General features: G+C 39.7%; 1 protein-coding gene across 1 annotated transcript in view; it reads left to right on the top strand.

The window, feature by feature from the left end:
* The first annotated feature begins 1,807 nt into the window (after positions 1 to 1,807).
* The window catches only part of tfpia (tissue factor pathway inhibitor a), a 46,731-nt gene continuing 29,670 nt past the window's right edge, over positions 1,808 to 18,868 (top strand). The window contains exon 1 of the mRNA XM_084545552.1: positions 1,808 to 2,036. Within this exon, the coding sequence (XP_084401678.1) occupies positions 1,952 to 2,036 (85 nt within the window). The 5' untranslated portion in view covers positions 1,808 to 1,951. The remainder of the gene's footprint in view (positions 2,037 to 18,868) is intronic.

An 18,868-nucleotide genomic window follows, 5' to 3' on the forward strand; every position in this document is an offset into this window, starting at 1 on the left:
CTCACAACAAAATGCCTTGTGACCTAGTAATCTTCCAGGGACCAGTATTTGAGGTCTCCAAACTGAGGCACAGCTACAGACAAGTTACTAAAATCACTTGGTTAAGGTAAAGAAATAATGCTTTAATTCCACCCTCTTAAAAATAACTGTATACTTGCAGTAAAACAAGTTATGAACAAGATAACATAATAACACATAACATAAGATATACCTGCTGACAATCTACACATCCTGCAGACATGGAGCACCATAAGCATTCCTGTAAACTTCATATTTCTGTTCATAAGTTTGTCTTCCCACTTTCTGTTGGAGCAAAGTTGACATGTGTGAACTGTAAAATTGTAGTACTGTAGAGCCAAACCAACTAGCTGGCAAAACACACCTCTCTGCTCAAGGTAACTGCAGAGTTTGGGGGTGTCAGTGGAAAAAATCTGAATGTGAAGCTTTTCTTATAACATAGACTGGAGCAGCTTTCAAGTAATTCAGGTTCAGTGTATTCAATGAAAATAACTGAAGACATATCGGAGGGACACCTACACTGTTCTTTTAATCAGAAAATTAAGTAGTCATAGTTTACTCAGGGTGTGTTGATACAGTTTACTTGACTCATACAACTGATGGGAGTATCACCTTCAACTATCTTGATGATCTTTGCAGAGATATGGAACTTTAATACTCTTTTTATCATTTTATTGCCAAACATAGTCAATGACCATGGTTACTCATTCCTGTACTGCATCACACACAGTGAACAGACCAGTGGTCCAAAAAAGGTTTAAAAAAGGCAAGTGAACTTGTAGAGTTTTTTGAGAAGACGTCTCACCACTCATCCAAGTAGCTTCTTCAGTTCTAGGGGAATGGTGGGAAGTTTGAGGTTTAAATAGGAAACTCTACTGAAACCTGTTTGTTGTGTAAACAACCAGAAACTGGTGCAGCTAATTTCCATTAACGGTTTGGGTACTTACCTGTCCCCCCGTCCCCCCTTTTTTTTAAAAAAACTTTTTTTGGACATGTATACAGAGGACAGACATCTTTAGACTCAGAATCTTTAGATTCTGACAAAGTAAAACTCCACCGCAGTGCCTTCAATGACAAAGCTATTTTTTTTCCTGCCTTTTCATCGGTGCTGCCATCTATATTCTACAGTGTGTTACTGTACATAAAGCCAGCACTATATTGAACACAGTGTGATAAATGTGTTCAAGGCATGAAAGCAAGAGGTGCAAAGAGGGTGACAGACTATAATTTCAGCTAACTTTATTTTTTGCCAGCTTGAAACTCAATTATAATATGTGTCACCCAGCTCGTAGGAGCTGAACAGGTTTTCAGAACATCTCCAAAGGCCATAACTCAGGTACACATTTTCCGAATGAACCAGACAGCCAAGTCTGGGTAATGGGTTTTCAGATGAAAATTTCTCATCTGTCTGAGATGAATTGTTGCAGATTAAAGTGTTGTTAAGGGGTAGAGAAGATGCAACCTGGGGCTTGGCTCGCAACACTTTACCAGCTACCAACAAAACGCAGAGGGAGCGAGAGACCGAGAAAGAGAGAGATTATGTGTGCCCTGGCCATATCAGGTTTTCAGTTGAGATGCATTTCGAAAGGTTGTGCCCGTTCCCATTAGTATTATTTTATTTTCGTCATACAAAAAAGAAAATAAAAATGATAACAGATGAAGACAGCTATTATGATAATAAACAATAGCAATTGTCATTCGCTTATGAGTTTGATGGAATATTTTATTTCTCCGTATCGGAGTTTCCCTCCAGGAAATTACTTGGAATTTCAATTCCATAGTTCCTGCAGACCGTCACAGTGTTATCGAACGGAAGTACGCACCCACGTACACGCACCCAGACACGCATACACTCACAAACTCCAGCCCTTCAACTTGATAGTTTTTCTCGAAACTTGGCATTCAGCGCGGATCAGCCCCCCCATTCAGCAGCATGCCTCTGTCCAACAAGTGGTGGATTTGGTGCGCCGTTTCACTTTCCTGTCTCATCTGTTTTGGGTCTTGTAGAACAGATAAAGGTAAGACGACTGACAAAAAAGTGAGCGTGTGTGTAGTGATTATTATTTTAAGTGGGTTCCTGTTTACACTTCACCAAAACTGATGTAGCCTACTACAGTACAGTATTTTTTTAACCAAGAAACTCGTACGTAAAATGGAACTGCGTCCATAATGTATACTCTTGTTGGAGTTTTACATATTTTCGTGCGTAGTATTGTTTATGGGATATTACTATAATGGGAAATAGTTTTATCATAAATGTTGGGAATTAAAGCGTAAACGTAAACGGCATATTTGCGCATTGTGACGTGTTAAACTGGAGAACATTGCGGAATTATCTTTTGTATCTTGGGGTTTTTCCCCTGCGAACGACTGGTCAATCTGTGTAACACTCCACAAACTGCTAATACATGATCCCAAATGTCTTAATTGTGATTGAGACTACACATGATGCGTTGCTGAGTTTGTTTGTTGTGCTGGACGCCTTGTAAGCCCCGCTTAGTGTGGAGATTAATGTTGCCTCATGCAAGGCCAAAGTCCAGATCGACAGCAGTTCTCATACCGGCCACGACCCATATCTGAACCGCCTGGCACTTCCTCTTGTCCTACCATGTCGTAACAACGTTCGTGGGTGTAGTTTGGGATTGGATGTCAGACAAACTGTGAAAGGTACGAGTTGAGGCAGGTCTGGTCCGAAGCCAATGAGAAACTGTAGGCTATTTTGCTTCCATGTCCCTTCATGCAAGCAAACATAACACTAATAAAGGCCTTGCAATTAATAGTATAAATAATAAATGATATTATTAATAACCACATCCGGAAAGGTCACTACGCTAGGAGGAATGAGGCAGAATGTGAAAAGTTGCGGTAATGAACTGCAACTTTAACTGTATGCCTTTAATGCCAGTTGCTGCCTTGCCTTATCTCTTACTTACATGTCTGTCAGCTTGTTATGCATCATTTCCCAGCATGGAAGGAAGATTTCAGGTTAATTAGAATTTGTAAACCAGTAACCTGGTGACAAACGTCACATTTTTCAAATTAAAAAAAATATTTAAAAAAATTCCTCCCACTGTCTAAAGACATGCTTGTTAGGTTAATACAGAGATTCCCAAACTTTCTCTGCTGGGCCCCCCTTTGGTACATAGCCCCCCCCCCCCCAAAAAAAACAACAAAAAAAAAAAAAAAAACAGGACACACAAATATTTTGTTTTCAGACTTCATTGTAGTTTATTTCAAACATTGTAATTAATACAAACCTCAACCTTTTTTGAACAAAGAAAAGTAAACTTTACTGTGTAATTATGTTCAGTGTAACAGGTTTGCGTTTGCGTGGGAGCCTGTCAAAAACTTGTCCATCTCATCACAGTGTCATTTATTGATTCATTCATTCCATCTAGAGCAGGGATGGGCAACTTAAATGATGGAGGGGGCCACAATTTTTCATCGACACTACCACAGGCCACATAGGACCGCACACTTAACCAGATATGATAAAATTGCCATTATATATATATATATATATATATATATATATGTGTGTGTGTGTGTGTGTGTGTGTGTTTTTATTGAAGCAAACAAAAAATAACCACTTACTGTTATTTATTTATTTTTTCAGCGCAAAGGGCTTATGAAAATAAAACATACAAATCACCATCCATCTCAAGGATGGCAGAAAGCTGCAGAACAGCAGACAAACATTAATTGCAAGAACTAATTTGTGCATTTTTACGCTAAGACAGAGTTTAACATTTTCCCTGTAGGCCTATACCCACTCTACCTCACCACTACCAGCAGTGGGCACTGGTAAAAAGTCGCTGTTGTTTGCGTACTTTTGATTTGAGCTCCGCTATGATAGCAGCCCTTGCAGCTTCAGTATACTTCTCGTATTTAGCTTTGTGCAACGTGTTGTAGCGGCAACTTAAATTGAAATCTTTCATGGCAGATAACGTCTCTAAGCAGACTAAGCACATAGGTTTGCTTTTAAATTCTGTGAACAGGTAATATTTTTCTCATTTCACCTGAAACACACACACACACACACGATTTCCTCGATCAAGTTTTCCCTCTCCTCCGCTCTTAGCCACGGCGAAACGTCTCTTCTTCACTGTTGGAGAACACCCAGTAGAAGCGACATCTGCATTAGAGGCGCTATCTAGTGGCCAACTGTGTCATTACAACTGATTCAGTGCCGCAGAAGACACATTTTTATAATTTTCAAAAATTAATCTAAGGGCCACTTCGAGTGAGGTCGCAGGCCGTGTGCGGCCCCCAGGCCGCCAGTTGCCCATCCCTGATATACACAGTGGTGTGGTGGTTGGCATGGATGCCTGACAGTTCGGATTCAGGCTGACTGGGGCCTGTTTCTCTGTGTTAATGCTGTGATGGACTGGAGACCTGTCTAGGGTGTACCCAGCTTCTCGCCCAATGACAGCGAGATAGCCCCCCCCCCCCCCCCCCCTTGGATGTTGCTGTATTGTTAATGACAGAGGAAAAGAAGTGACTGTATTTAGTCAGCTAGTAAATTGATAAAGGGTATCAGCTGTCCTGTCTTTCACATGCAGTAATCTGAATGAAGCTGCTGTTTCAGTGCCAAGTGTAGCTGTGGAAAAAACTAAAGCATGTTAAGTTTGTCTGTGTTCCTTATGTGTCACACACTGTAAGTGTTGTGTCCAGAGGCTTCAGTGTCACCAGCTGATGATGGTAAATAATACACTGTAGTAAAATGTGAGAAAGTTGGTGAACTGAACTAGTTTAGCAGTGTAAGTTTCACTCCAATATTAAATTGATCCATCTATTTCAAATAATTGCATTTACAGCTGGACCCCTTAGTCCTTACTCAAACCACCTGCTGAAGAAGATACTGTATTTCTGTTCATTCTTCTGTTGTGGTTTAGTTCACATGTCAAAAGTCTGCTGGACACCATGCTGTCATCCCCAGATTAAAGAACATAATGCTTTTACTGCAGCTTGAAATAATGGGGAGCTTTAAATTGTTCTTTACACTACTTTGTTTTAACAGCAAATATCACATGAAGTAACACACACCTGAATAACTGAATTTGAATGTCCTTTAGCCTTCTTTTTACAAGGCTGAATATTCCTATACCCTTTTCTTAAGCAAGGAATTAACTCATTATATTTATGGTTTTTGCAAACATTTGCAAACAACACGTTTGTTGCTTTGGACAAATATGCTACAAGTGTGCTTTAATATATCAAAGCAAAAACAAGCATTATAGCAATTATATTTTTCATTCATCAGAGATATGAGAATGCAAGCCATAAATAAATACAGACAGGCAATTTGTGCTATACACAATATAGTGGCCTTCATCAAGGTTTTGTTCACAGAGGAACATTAGCTTTTATTATTTGCATTTAATTTACCATAGCTTTTTTTGAAAGGTAAAACAATGAGGGAGTCACTGAGCCCGTTTGGAACCAAACATCAGTATCATTGCAGCATTGCAGCACTGGTTGCTTTACTGCTTGTCTCAAAGAAGGGCAAACAACGTCTCATTAATTTGTGGAGAAATTTAATTAGATGCTCACTTGCTCTTTGAAATGGTCATTTTATTAGTGTGCCTCAGGCCATAGACTGAGAGGTAACTGTGTAGCACGTGTCATGTTAATTAGCGTTTGCGGCAAGGTGTACACTTCAGTAGAGTACTTGCCAATGACTGAAAAAAACACTTTACCATGAGATGAATACACCTATAAGTGGAAAGCCTGGAATATTATTAGGTGCAGCCTGAAGTTTTCGGTTATATGAAAATGATTTTTTTGTCTCATGCTAGAAGTAACTTTACTGCATCAAAGCATCAGCACTGCTAGACTGTTAATGAAATTCACAGTTTTTCTGTGCATGCAACCTTTCCCACTGGTCAGTCCCTTGTTTGTTTTATTTGCCAGTTTCATCAAGTTGTCATGCCAACTCACTGAATTATTTCTTAGCCTTTTAATGACTGACTTCTGAAGTCTTATTGATCACCTTTAATAAAAAAAAGACTTAGACTTTGACTCAAGTTGAACTAGGGCTGGGCGATATGGCTGAAAAATGTATCACGATATACAGTTGAAACCAGATGTTTACAAACACTGTGTTAAAAGACACATAAACATTTTTTCCTCACTGTCTGAAGTTAAGTCAGACTAAACCTCTCCTGTTTTAGGTCAGTCAGGATTACTAAAATTATTTCTATTTGCTAAATGCCACAATAATGAGACACAAAATTTCTTCGAGAATTTTTTTAAGTTTACATGTATGTATGTATACACAAAGATGACTATGTCTTTAAACAATGAAGGAAAGCCCTGATGATGATGTCATGGCTTTGGAAGCTTCTGATAGGTTAACAGACAACATTTCATTTAATTGGAGGCACACCTGTGGATGTATTTCAAGGCTACACCTCAAACACACTGCTTCCTTGTTTGACATCATGAGAAAATCAAAAGAAATCAGCCAAGATATCAGGAAGAGAACTGTGGTGCTCCACAAGTCTGGTTCATCCCTGGGTACAATTTCCAGATGCTTGAAGGTGCCACGTTCATCTGTTCAAACAATTATACGCAAGTATAGACACCATGGGAATGTCCAGCCATCATACCGCTCAGGACGGAGACGGGTTCTATGTCCCAGAGATGAACGTGTTTTGGTCTGAAACGTGCGAATCAACCCCAAAACAAAAGCTAAAGACCTTGTCAAGATGATGGCTGAAGCTGGTAAGAGAGTGTCATTCTCCACAGTGAAACGAGTCCTGTACCGACATGGACTAAAAGGCCACTCAGCGAGGAAGAAGCCATTACTCCAAAAGAAACATAAAAAAGCCAGATTACAGTTTGCAAATACACACAGGGACAAAGACCTTAATTTCTGGAGACATGTCCTGTGGTCTGATGAAACTAAAGTGGAACTGTTTGGCCATAATGACCATCGTTACATTTGGGGAAAAAGGGGGAAGCTTGTAAGCCTGAGAACACCTTCCCAACTGTGAAGTATGGGGGTGGTAGCATCATGTTGTGGGGCTGTTTTGCCACAGGAGGAACTGGTGCACTTCATAAAATAGACGGCATCATGAGGAAAGAACATTATGTGGAAATATTGAAGCACCATCTCAAGACATCAGTCAGGAAGTTAAAGCTTGGGCGCAAATGAGTCTTCCAAATGGACAATGACCCTAAGCATACTGCCAAAGTAGTTACAAAGTGGCTTAAGGACAACAAAACAATGTTTTGGAGTGGCCATCACAAAGCCCCGATCTCAATCCCATAGAAAATTTGTGGGCAGATCTGAAAAGTCGCGTGCGAGCGAGGTAGCCTACAACCCTGACTCTGTTACACAAGTTCTGTCAGGAGGAATGGACCAGAATTCTAGCAGACTATTGCGAGAAGCTTGTGGAAGGATACCCAAAAGGTTTGACCCAAGTCATACAGTTTAAAGGCAACGCTACCAAATACTAAGGTAATGTATGTAAACTTCTGACTTTGAAGAAAGTAATAAAAAATTCTCTAAGAAATTCCCTCTCTCTCATTATTGTGGCATTTAGCAAATAGAAATAATTTTAGTAATCCTAACTGAGCTAAAACAGGAGAGGTTTAGTCTGATTTAACTTCAGACAGTGAGGAAAAAAGGTTTATGTGTCTTTTAACACAGTGTATGTAAACATCTGGTTTCAACTGTAAGTGTTTCATATTAGTCGATATCGATAATTATTGATTTGTTTTTTTAACCTACACTACCCAGACTTCTCAACTGCTCTGAGCGGGAGCATGTCCTTCGCTAAATGATATGCCACTCCATCCGTTATTTCTTTATATCGTTTTGATGTTTTGTCGTATCACACTGCTGCCGTGTACCGCTTGATCAGAGGTTGCGCTAGACTTTTTCGTTGTCTGTCATTTTGACTGACACGGTCATAAAAATCCTGTCATAACCCATTTTTACCCGTCACTTTAATTTTTTTTTAAATGATTACAATGACATATTCAATAGCATTTAATTTTCATTCATTTTTAATTAATATTCAACAGCGGTGGAAAAAAGATTCGGCTCATATAACCAGCCATCAAAGACGACTCAAGAATCATGAATCTAGATGTCTATTTAAGCGGCTCAGTTGAGTCCTACCATGTTTGATTGATATATAATCAATAAACGGCACCATTCAAACATCTTACATCTCACTCGGCAGAGAAACAAAATGTACCACCCGACTTGACCACTAGCAAACTAAGGCACTCAGCCACTCACTCACTTACGCACAATATGCAGAGAAACAAAACTTAACCGACTCATAACCGACTTTTACACTACTAATCAAGAGAGACAAGAGACAATTAATATGCTCACTCGCCACCAAGTTTGCAGACAACATTGGTCTGACTCTTGTCTGACTTTAAATAACCAAAATATTGTCAAACTGGTGACGTGACCTTTCCTTTTTTATCTACAATTTCCTCTTGTTGTTGTTGTTGTTGACGCCATGCCACCAACCTGGCTTAGCTGGGCCATGATAGGTTGCGAGGCTAAAACCCTTCCTCTGCCTACATCCCCCAGAATGACTTGCAATTCTGGCTCGGGGTTTTCTTCCTATTTTTTTCTAAAAAATTAATGTTTCATAAGACATTATGGAACGTTCTATCGAACGTATTTTCTGTTGATATTGATCACGTGTCTATCACGATAGATATCGTTATCGTTTTATCGCCCAGCCATAAGTTGAACTGTGGTTTTATGATATTTTATGACTTGAGACTTGATACGTGACTGGTTGAAGTAGTAGTTTCTATTTAAAAATGCTACACGTTGCATATTTGCATTAGCTTTTGGAGTGCTGAAGCACATAAATAATTAATAACATCAAATGGATGTTCAGAACATCTCCATAGCTGCTGGCACCAGAATAAGAGGAAGAAAACTCAAAACTCCACAAAACTGTGGATATAGTAAGGTGAAACCCTACACTGTGTTTAAAACAAAGAACACTGAGACTGATCTTTGACTTGATCTAAAAGACTTGATGTTTTAATTTGAATTTGTTCCAAGACATGTCTTCGATTTCCTCTTTAAAAACATACGTGGAGACCAGAGATTCGATCCAAAAGTTTTAATCAGCTTTAACATTAATTTCTTGAAGACTGGAATGTAACATGTTGGCAACCTTTGCTCCCCCGTCCTACCCCCAGCACATCTGTTTTTGTCCATAAAATATTTCAAGAAGTGTTCTTTTGTGGTCTTTACAATAGGGTATATGGTTTAAATGATAATGTTCTTCAGTGGAAATTAGTTGTTTAAGTCATGATAACTGCACCTGTAAATCATTAAAATGGTGCTACAGCCATACGCCATTGTGTTGTAACAATACATATCACATGTTACAACGCACGTAGTACAGCAGAGTTACAGATCTCAGGTAGTGAGCCGCAAGGCAAAGCTCTCAATTTACCCGTCGATCTATGTTTCAGGGACATGTGATCCAGGGAGGCGGGTGTGGCAGTGCCTCACATGTCATCATGAAAAGTAATAAATTAAATAGATAATACTATTTGTCCATTGGTCTGTGATATAAACAGGAATTGAGGGAGCAACAAGCTGAGCCTCACCTCGAATTGCGCAATCTGCCATCAATCGGGAAGCCTCGGCCTCCCGCGGCTGGGGGCTTTTCGCAGGCGGCCTCGGCCGTCTTCGTCCCCCAAAGCACAGACCTTTTATTTTTTCCAAAATGGAGGAATCAGATGAAAGTACGTTGCAAGGACTTATGGATGGAAGCCTTGATGAAAGCGGGGTTTTGTGAAAATTTTGTGAAAAACTGACTCTGAAACAGTCAGTGCCTCACCAGCCACAAACCTCACTGCACGTCACTGCTATGTTCCAACCCTTACCTATGATCACAAACATTGGGTGCAAGCAACCGAAATGAGGTTTCTCCGTTGGGTTGCTGGGCTCAGTCTTAGAGACAGGTTGAGGAGCTTGCGTATCCGGAGTGAGCATGGAGGTGGTTCAGGCTAGTGATATGCAAATCCTGAACAAATTGTTTGAAACTTGAGATTCATTTAACTGACTTGTGAATGAGATAAGATAAGATAAGATAAGATGAGATAAGATGAGAGAAGATAAGATAGGAATTTATTTATACCCGTAGGGAAATTAGGGTGCTACAGCAGCAGGGAACAACAGTGCAAGATACAAAAGGATACAAAAAATAGAATAAGGTAGACATGAGAAACTGTATAAAAGTAAATATGTTATAGTACATAAAATATTTACATATTGCATCAAGTTTTCAGTAGCTAACCAAATGTTGAAAGAACCAACTAATGTAAATAGAGGCTTGAGGTGGTAAGGAGGATGAATATACATATTGACATCCATGAATATCATGAATAAAACAAACTCCAATAGGAGCTGCACCAAGTATTGCACAAAAAAAGACATGAGGTAATGATGGATTAATTGGTATATACTGTGCTCTTGTATGTCCAGAAAAGAAGTTCAGCAGCAGAAGTGCTAAGACATGCTGATGTTAAAGAGTCTGACTGCTGAGGGGACAAAAGACCTCCGGAAGCATTCCTTCTTGCACTGTAGGTGCAGCAGTCTTTGACTGAAGGAGCTTCCTAAAGTCCCAGCTGTCTCATAAAGGATGTGAGAGGGGTTGTTCCTGATGTTTGACAGTTTAGCCAACGTCCTGCTCTCCCCCACCTGCTCCACTGAGTCCAGAGCACAGCCCAGGATGGAGCTTGCCCTCTTGATCAGTTTGCCCAGTCTCTTTTTGTCCCTCTCTGTGACTCCGCCACACCAGCAGACCACAGCTTAGAAGGTTGCTGATGCAACCACAGTGTCATAAAAAGTCCTGAGTAGGGTCCTACACACCCCAAAGGACCTCAGTCTCCTCAGCAGGTGGAGGCGACTTTGTCCCTTCCTGTATAGGACATTAGTGTTGTCCGACCAGTCCAGTTTATTGTTCAGGTGAACGCCCAGGGATTTATAGCCATCCACAATGTCGATGTCCAATCCCTGGATGTTCACCAGTCAGTCACCATCTCCTTTGTCTTAGTGGCATTGATGTGAAGGTGACTGCGTTCACATCAGTTGACAAAGTCCTCGACCACCTTCCTGTATTCCAGGTCGTTCCCGTCCGATACCCGTCCAACGATGGCTGTATCATCCGAGAACTTCTGGATGTGGCAGCTGTCTGTGTTATATCGGAAGTCCGAAGTGTAGATGGAGAAGAGGAATAGAGAAAGTACTGTCCCTTGCGGAGCTCCTGTACTGCAAAGCATCTCATCAGACAGTGGTCTGTTCGTGAGATGGTCGATGGAGTCAGCTGGCTGTTTACCCATGCTCCCTCTAGCTTCCCCTTGAGCAGCGAGGCTTGTATTGTGTTAAAGGCACTGGAGAAGTCAAAAAACTTGACTCTCAAAGAGTCTCTAGGCTCCTCTAGGTGCAAGAGGGACCTGTGCAGCAGGTAGATGACAGTGTCATCCACCCCAGGGGAGGTGAGGGAGTGAATCCTGAGTCAAATCTGTTGAAGAACAGATGAAGTTCATTTGCCCACCCCCTGTCTCCGGGTTTGGGGCTATTCCCACTGACATTGTTGGATCCTGAAATTGTCTTCAGCCCTTTCCAGACCTCCCTGGTATTTTTCTTCTGAAGTTGGTCTTCCAGTTTCCTCCTGTGATGTCCTTTCCTTCTTTTATTTTCTTTTTGAGTTCACTCTATATCCTCTTTAGCTCCTTCTTGTCCCCAGATCTAAAAACTCTCTTCTTCTCATTAAGTAGGGCTTTCAGCTCAGGGATCACCCAAGGTTTGTCATTTGAGAAGCACCGCACTGTCTTGGTGGGCACAGTGTTCTCCGCGCAGAAGTTGATGTAGTCGATGATGCAGATGCACTAACACCTCCCAGTTAGTCGATTCAAAGCAGTCCCTCAACTTCTCGCTGGCCTCCTCTGTCCATCTCCTCACAGTTCTTGTAGTTTGGAGTTGTTGTTTCACTGCAGGTTTGTAGATGATTCCTGGTCTCCATTAATTCATGCCTGTTACTGCTAGCTAGCTAACTGCAAAGAGACAAGAAAACAAACTCTATTCTAACTGAATTTGTATAAATATATCAAGTTAATCGCTGTGGGAAAAGCAACAGCTCTGGTTTCTTGTTCACCTCAACTCCCCCTTTCCCTTGCTGCTATGAGCTGTGAACAAACTCAGTTGCTCACAATGGCTTGGCACAACTTATAAAACAAACAAATCACTCAGTTGTTCACAATAGGAATTATTCACTCTACACATTATGTTTTTCTTGCAAAGGTAATTAGTAGGCTAAATAAAAAAAAATGTTTAGCTAGTTCTACTGTTGGGGAGTTGGGGAAGCATATCAAATATGAAAAGGCACCTTGAGGTGAGGTGCCTATGCAACAGGCACCCCATCTCACAGTTGGAAAGGGTAGCAAATGAATGGGACATTAGGGACAAGATAGTTGTTGTTTTTTTTAGTGACAGTGCAGCCAATACCCAGAAGGCTATGAGTGACATTCTGCACAGGAACCATCTGAGTTTTGCACACATTTGAAGTCTAACTGTTAGAAATGGAATCCAGCTTCAAATGCCTTTCATCAGAAAGGTGAACTCAACAACTGAATATACCCGACGTGGCACAGTGGCCTCTGCTAAACCTTGACAGATGCAGCTATGTGCACCGTCCCAGGAAGAGTGGGAAATTGTCAAGGAAGCCTGTGAGGTTCAGAGTTCAGAGAGGTATGTAAAAATGGTGTAATAGTGCATGTTTTTATATACCAGTCAAAAGTTTGGACACACCCACTCATTTAATGTTTTTTCTTTATTTTCATGACTATTTACATTGTAGATTCTCACTGAAGACATCAAAACTATGAATGAACACATGTGGAATTATGTAATAAACAAAAAAGTGTGAAATAACTCTAAATATGATTCATCTTTTAGAGTCCTCAAAGTAGCCACCCTTTGCTTTGTTGACACCGCTGCAAACCCTTGGACTTCTCTCAATGAGCATCATAATGTAGTCACCTGAAATGGTTTTCACTTCACAGGTGTGCCTTGCCAGGGTTCATTTGTGGAATTTTGTGCCTTCTTAATGGGGTTGGGGCCACAAGTTGTGGCTTGTATTGTTAAGCCTTCTCGAGGTGTCGTGGGCCTAACTTAACGAAACATCGGTGAAGGGAGGTGCCCACTTGAAAACCCCAATGACATGCTGCCTACTGCTGTTGACTAGGCCAGGTATCTTGGATGTCTTCATGTTGGTTGGTAGTGATATTTCTTTGTTTGGTTAGCTGCTGATCGGGCCATACAAGCCAGCAGCATTTGGTTAGCTTATATTTCACAAGGTCTGAATTATCCTCTGCTGCTCTGTGGGCCTACAAGCCAGCAGCATTTTTTTTTAGGTCATTTAGATTGTAGGTTAATCAGAATCAGAATCAGAATCAGCTTTAATGGCCAAGTATGTACACATACAAGGAATTTGACTCCGGCAACTTTTCTCTCTAGTACAGAAGCATCTTAAATAAGTGAAATAAAATAAAATAAAATAAAATCTCAATTTGTACACATAAAATATAGGATAATATATACACCAAACCAGGGTTATTGTACAGTGAGTATATACAACAGGGCAGAGTTATTGTTTAATGTTCATGTGGATGGTCTGATACTCTGTGACTGCTCAGAGTTCATCAGAGCGACAGCCCGGGGGAAGAAACTGTCCTTGTGATGGGTGGTTTTGGCGTACAGTGCTCTGTAACGCCGGCCTGAGGGGAGGAGTCTAAACAGGTTGTGACCAGGGTGTGAGGGGTCTGTGGTGATTTTCCTGGCCCGCTTCCTGACCCTGGACCGGTACAGGTCCTGGATGGAGGGAAGATCAGTACCAATGATCCTCTCTGCAGACCTGACTCTAAAGACTATGTTTGCTCTCAATAGACCCAAGATGTGGCTTGGACTTGATCCAAAAGATTCTAATCAGCTCTGACTAATTGTGTTGGAATGTAGCATGTTGTCAACCTTATTTCTTTCCTACATTAAATGATACTGTTTTCGTCAGAAAATATTTAAAGAAGTCTTGTTTTGTGGTGGGGTTGATGGTCTAAATAACAGAGGAACGTTATTAGTGGAAATGACTTGTGAGTCCTAATAACAGCAAGAATTATACATTTGTTTTTTCCTGTAACAAAGCATTGTCCAGCCCATGAATAGCAGCTCTTGAATATGTTAAATGGCAAATGGTCTTGCTTTTTTATGCCAGTTGCAGACATATCTAGCCATTCACAGGGGGCAACTGGGAGTTCAGTGTCTGTCCTGTCCACTGCAGTCTGACGCAGCTGGGGAGATGACAAATGCACTCGAGGAGCAGCAGCCACAGGTTAACTGTGCACAGTTGAATGTAGAAATGAGCCAACAATACCCCATTAGCACTATATTCAGACTAAATACTGTCTTCTTGGCCACTAACTTGACACTATTTCGATAACCTGTTTTTATTTATTTTTTCCCCAGCCATGGGTAGGCTCAGTGCAAGGACAGTTTGAGAGCAGACTCGCTTTTGAATCAGACAATTGAGAAATCTCATATTTCCTCATTAGCAGGAGAAGATGGCACAACTGACATGGAAGGATTTCATAGTAAAATATGCAAACATTATGATGTGATATGGCTGTTGGAATCAAATGACTGTGCAACAACCAAAATTTCTTCATGTGCATGGGAAGTGTGACATAAAGCACTTGTCAGCTATCTAGCTTCTGCACAGTGCTATGGTACTGTAGGTCAACTATTACATAACTGGTGGTTAACACTGATAGCAATACAGGCAGGTATTTTTGAAGGGACTCAGTGCATCTGTCCTTGAAATGAATAGTCCCCCTAAAACACTCTAACTCGCATTGAATTGAAAATGACAGAAAACATGAATCAATCAGTAGGAAGAGTCCTGCACGTAATTTTGTCACAGGAGATGAAACATCAATAGTGGGATTTTAAGAATATCTGTAGAAACTCTAACTTCTGTAAGTACTATTATATTTGTCATTCCATTGCAAAACTATAGTTCAGAAAATTAACACCTTGATCTGATAGGGATGCTGTAATCAAAGTTCACTTTTCTTAAACTTGCTACAGTTTCACTGGTCTTCCTTTCAGTGATTTCATCCACTGTTGCAATTGGTTCGCATGTGACCCGTGTTGCCATAACGTGTAATTTCTGACATCTGTGATGTTTTATCATTCGGGGAGCAAAACAAGAGCAAAAGGCCTTTTGTTCTTAAGTCCCCTCATCTGTCCACATGCACAGTGTGCCATATCTTTGAAGGAGTATGCAGCTGGGGGCACATTATTGCAGTGTCTTTATAGCTTAATGGAAGCTGTAATCTCTTAAATGTTAACACATAATTGGTATTTTGCTCGGGGTGAATGACACCAACAAGGATACTAAGCAGTGTATTGCTGGCCTACGCCTTGGTGACTCACTCACTTTATTTAATACAAGATAGTGGTATCTATTATTACTATTATTATTATTATTATCTCTTCCGAGTTTGGAAAGTTTTTGCAGAGTTCAACTGGCTTTTAACCAATGAACAGGCCTATAAGAGTTTCCTGCATGAGTAGTAGTGACAATGAAGAGTTTCAGGAAGTTATGGGTCTTGCAGGATGCTGAACTGGTGGGAGATAGCAGTTCTTATCAGCCTGTTATATGGAAATGAGCAATGTTCGGCACTATATTCAGACGAAATACTGAAATAGAGATAGGAACTGAGGCTTGAGAAACTGTGTTAAATTACTACAGTTATTGTGCTTTGTTCTTTGAAATAGATTTTGCTTTTAAAAATTTTGAACATAAAAATTACCCCAGCACGCCTTCATATCATGTAGCAAAAACAAACCACCTCTACCATCATTAAAAGATTTTTAGAATAATTGTAATCAACCATGTCAGAGTTTTGGGGAACAAAAGAACGGGTTGAACTAAGTCTGAATTTGTGGAGGTTACATTCAAACAAAATATGTGGTGAAACCACAATGACTCTGTCTTCAGTCTGCACCAATTCAGACATGGTAGAAGATGTCAGCAAGCTCTTTCTTTGACTATTTTCCAGCATTTTCAGATGAAAATGGTGCAAATGACAGATAACTGTATAGAAACACTGTGACTTGGATTTTTAAAAAAGAGGGTGGTAATAAAACAAACATTTTCATCACTAGAAATCTGGTAACACCCATACTGACAAAAAAACAACATCAGAATGATAACAACAGGATACATCTGGTCTTCTAAGCATGCGGGCAAATAATAATAATAATAATAGTAATAATAAAGTTTGACTCACAATCTCAAATCTCCTGCTGGGCTATTCTATCTGTTGCAGTTTTTTATTATTATATGCAGTTTATTTTATATTATTATTATTATTATTATTATTATTATCATTATTATTGTTATTGTTATCATCATTATTAGTGTTTTATAGAACTTGAAAACTTCTACACAATCAGCACCACTGAAACCACTGCACAGCTTCTTATTTCACTTTAAAAATGAGGACATTGGGACTTCATTATTATGAGAAATAAAACAGGTTGTACATAAGGTTTATTTAATTATTTATTTAAAACTTGTGCTTAGCTATAGATATGGAAATATGAGCCAGAAATAGTATTTATAAAATTTCTTTTGATTGTCTGAAATATTTCAATCTGGACTCATTTCATGACCTGACTTTAGATCTAAATATCTCAACTACAAGAATGATTCCCATGACATTTTCTACCAGCACTCATGTACCTCAGAGGATTAATCATAATGACAATGATGATGATCTGACTTCTAGTCTAACCTAGTGTCACCATGATGCCCAGTTTTGTGACTTTGAGTGTAAAGCCTCTACAACTTCTATATAAATGTAGTATAGATATTCATGTTCTCTCGGGATAAATTATAATATCTTAGCTGGTACCATACCTTTTTACAGTAAGTATTACACCTTAATTGTGTGAGTATTATCAATGTGAGCATGTTGATCCTAGAATTCCCCTTGCTCTGCAGCTATAAAGGGCTTTTTCAAATCTTACGAAAAAAAACAAAAATGTGATACAAAGCAGGAAATACATACAGGAAATCAGTTAATGGGATTGTCTTTACAGATGATCTAAAATCATACATATGTGTAATGTGTATTAAGTCATTTTTAGCTATGTACAGAAAACTGCAGGCAGTAAAATATCATTCTATGTGCAATAGCAGACTTCAGTGTGAAGCTTCACAACATGCTTATGCTTCTGTATTTCATAGTGTCACAGATTTTGAGGTAATTGTTGAAAACGCTTTTCCCTTTAACTAAGTAGCTGGCCAGAGACTGAATTCTCTCTCTTGTCTTTATTTGTTTCTTTTTATTGTAATGTAAAATACCTGTTTTTGTGGGACCTGGACTGAGATAATAAATACTACTGACCTATATTACTAAATGTGCTAAATGTGCTTTCTAAAAAAAATAGCACTACCCTGACAATTAAATCCTGATATTAAATATGTTAGTTTTATAACCTTGGTCTGGTAAATAAGCTGTTTGTCTCAAATAATACAAATTATTATTCCACTGTGTGTAGATTAAAATAATGTAGTTAGATTTCATGTATATATCACAGTTATTTAAAGCCCCTGTTCTTTTGGAGCAGTATGTTTTAATCTCATTATAATATGCTAGTGCACCTTGAATAAAAGCCTTTGATTTTTTCATGTCTGAACATTTCACTGGTCTCAAAACCTCCGTTCTTGAGAATCATTTGGTTGTGATTGCAAGAGGTTTGTGAGGAATGATTCACTGAGTCTTTTGTAACTGGGACTTCTTCAATTTGGCAGATGGCGCTGTGGTACTTTCAAGCCCTGGAGGCTTGCACAGCTTATGGCAAACTTATGCCTGCATCATTGTTTAACATATGCTTTTTCTGGACTGAGAGCTCACAAACTTCTGTCAAATTAAATAAGCCAGACAAATGTTGTTGTTGTTGTTGTTTTTTACCACAGATGCATGCTTGATATCTTGCAAAGGCATGTTTGAGGATATCTGTCACCAACTTGCAGGTTAGCTTATCACACACATCCCCTTTACAGTGCTGTCTAGGAAACACACTTTGTGTGTTGATAGGCTGGGAACCACCTGAGACAGACTAATTGGCAGTAAGCAGAATTGTCTGGTTCAGCAGCACTTGGACTTTGCAAATGTCGGGGAGTGTATTTGGCAGAATCACTGAAAGGAGAGGAACTTTTGCATCCCACTATTGATTTGTTATTGAGGTGAAGTGGGAAACAGTTAGGGGTTCAACGTCGCTAGGAAAAGATAATACTATCGCAGGTGGGTGATTTCTGACACTGAGCCGTCATTGGAGAAAAGGCAGTTGGAATGATAAAAACAGCCATTCAGGCATGAAGAGAGGTAAAGCCATTAAAGGCAGACTGAAAATTTGATTTCTGTTTTTGTTGTGGTTTGTTTGTTCAACCTGAGTCTTCTCTTTCCAAGAGTAAGACAAAAGCTACCTCCAGAGGTTGTGGGTGGAAAAGGAAAGCCAAGATAAATCTGGCTTGGCAGATTTGGTGAAATTACTGGAGGAATGAGGTCATCCTACTATAGCTGCTCAAAAGCCAGACTGTGCAACTGTATTTTAGTGAGCTCAATATGAAACAATACGGAGGATTTTTGTCATTCTTTCCTTCTGTTCTGCTTGTATTTCCCTTTCAGTTTCATGCTTATTATGCTGATCCAACCTTCATTTTGGTGTTACCCAAATGCACAAGTATCCGCTTACTTTACACATAAGTTTATAAAATTAGAA

Source organism: Chelon labrosus (genome assembly GCF_963514085.1).
Source record: "Chelon labrosus genome assembly, chromosome: 5".
In the NCBI taxonomy this organism is placed as follows: Eukaryota; Metazoa; Chordata; class Actinopteri; order Mugiliformes; family Mugilidae; genus Chelon; species Chelon labrosus.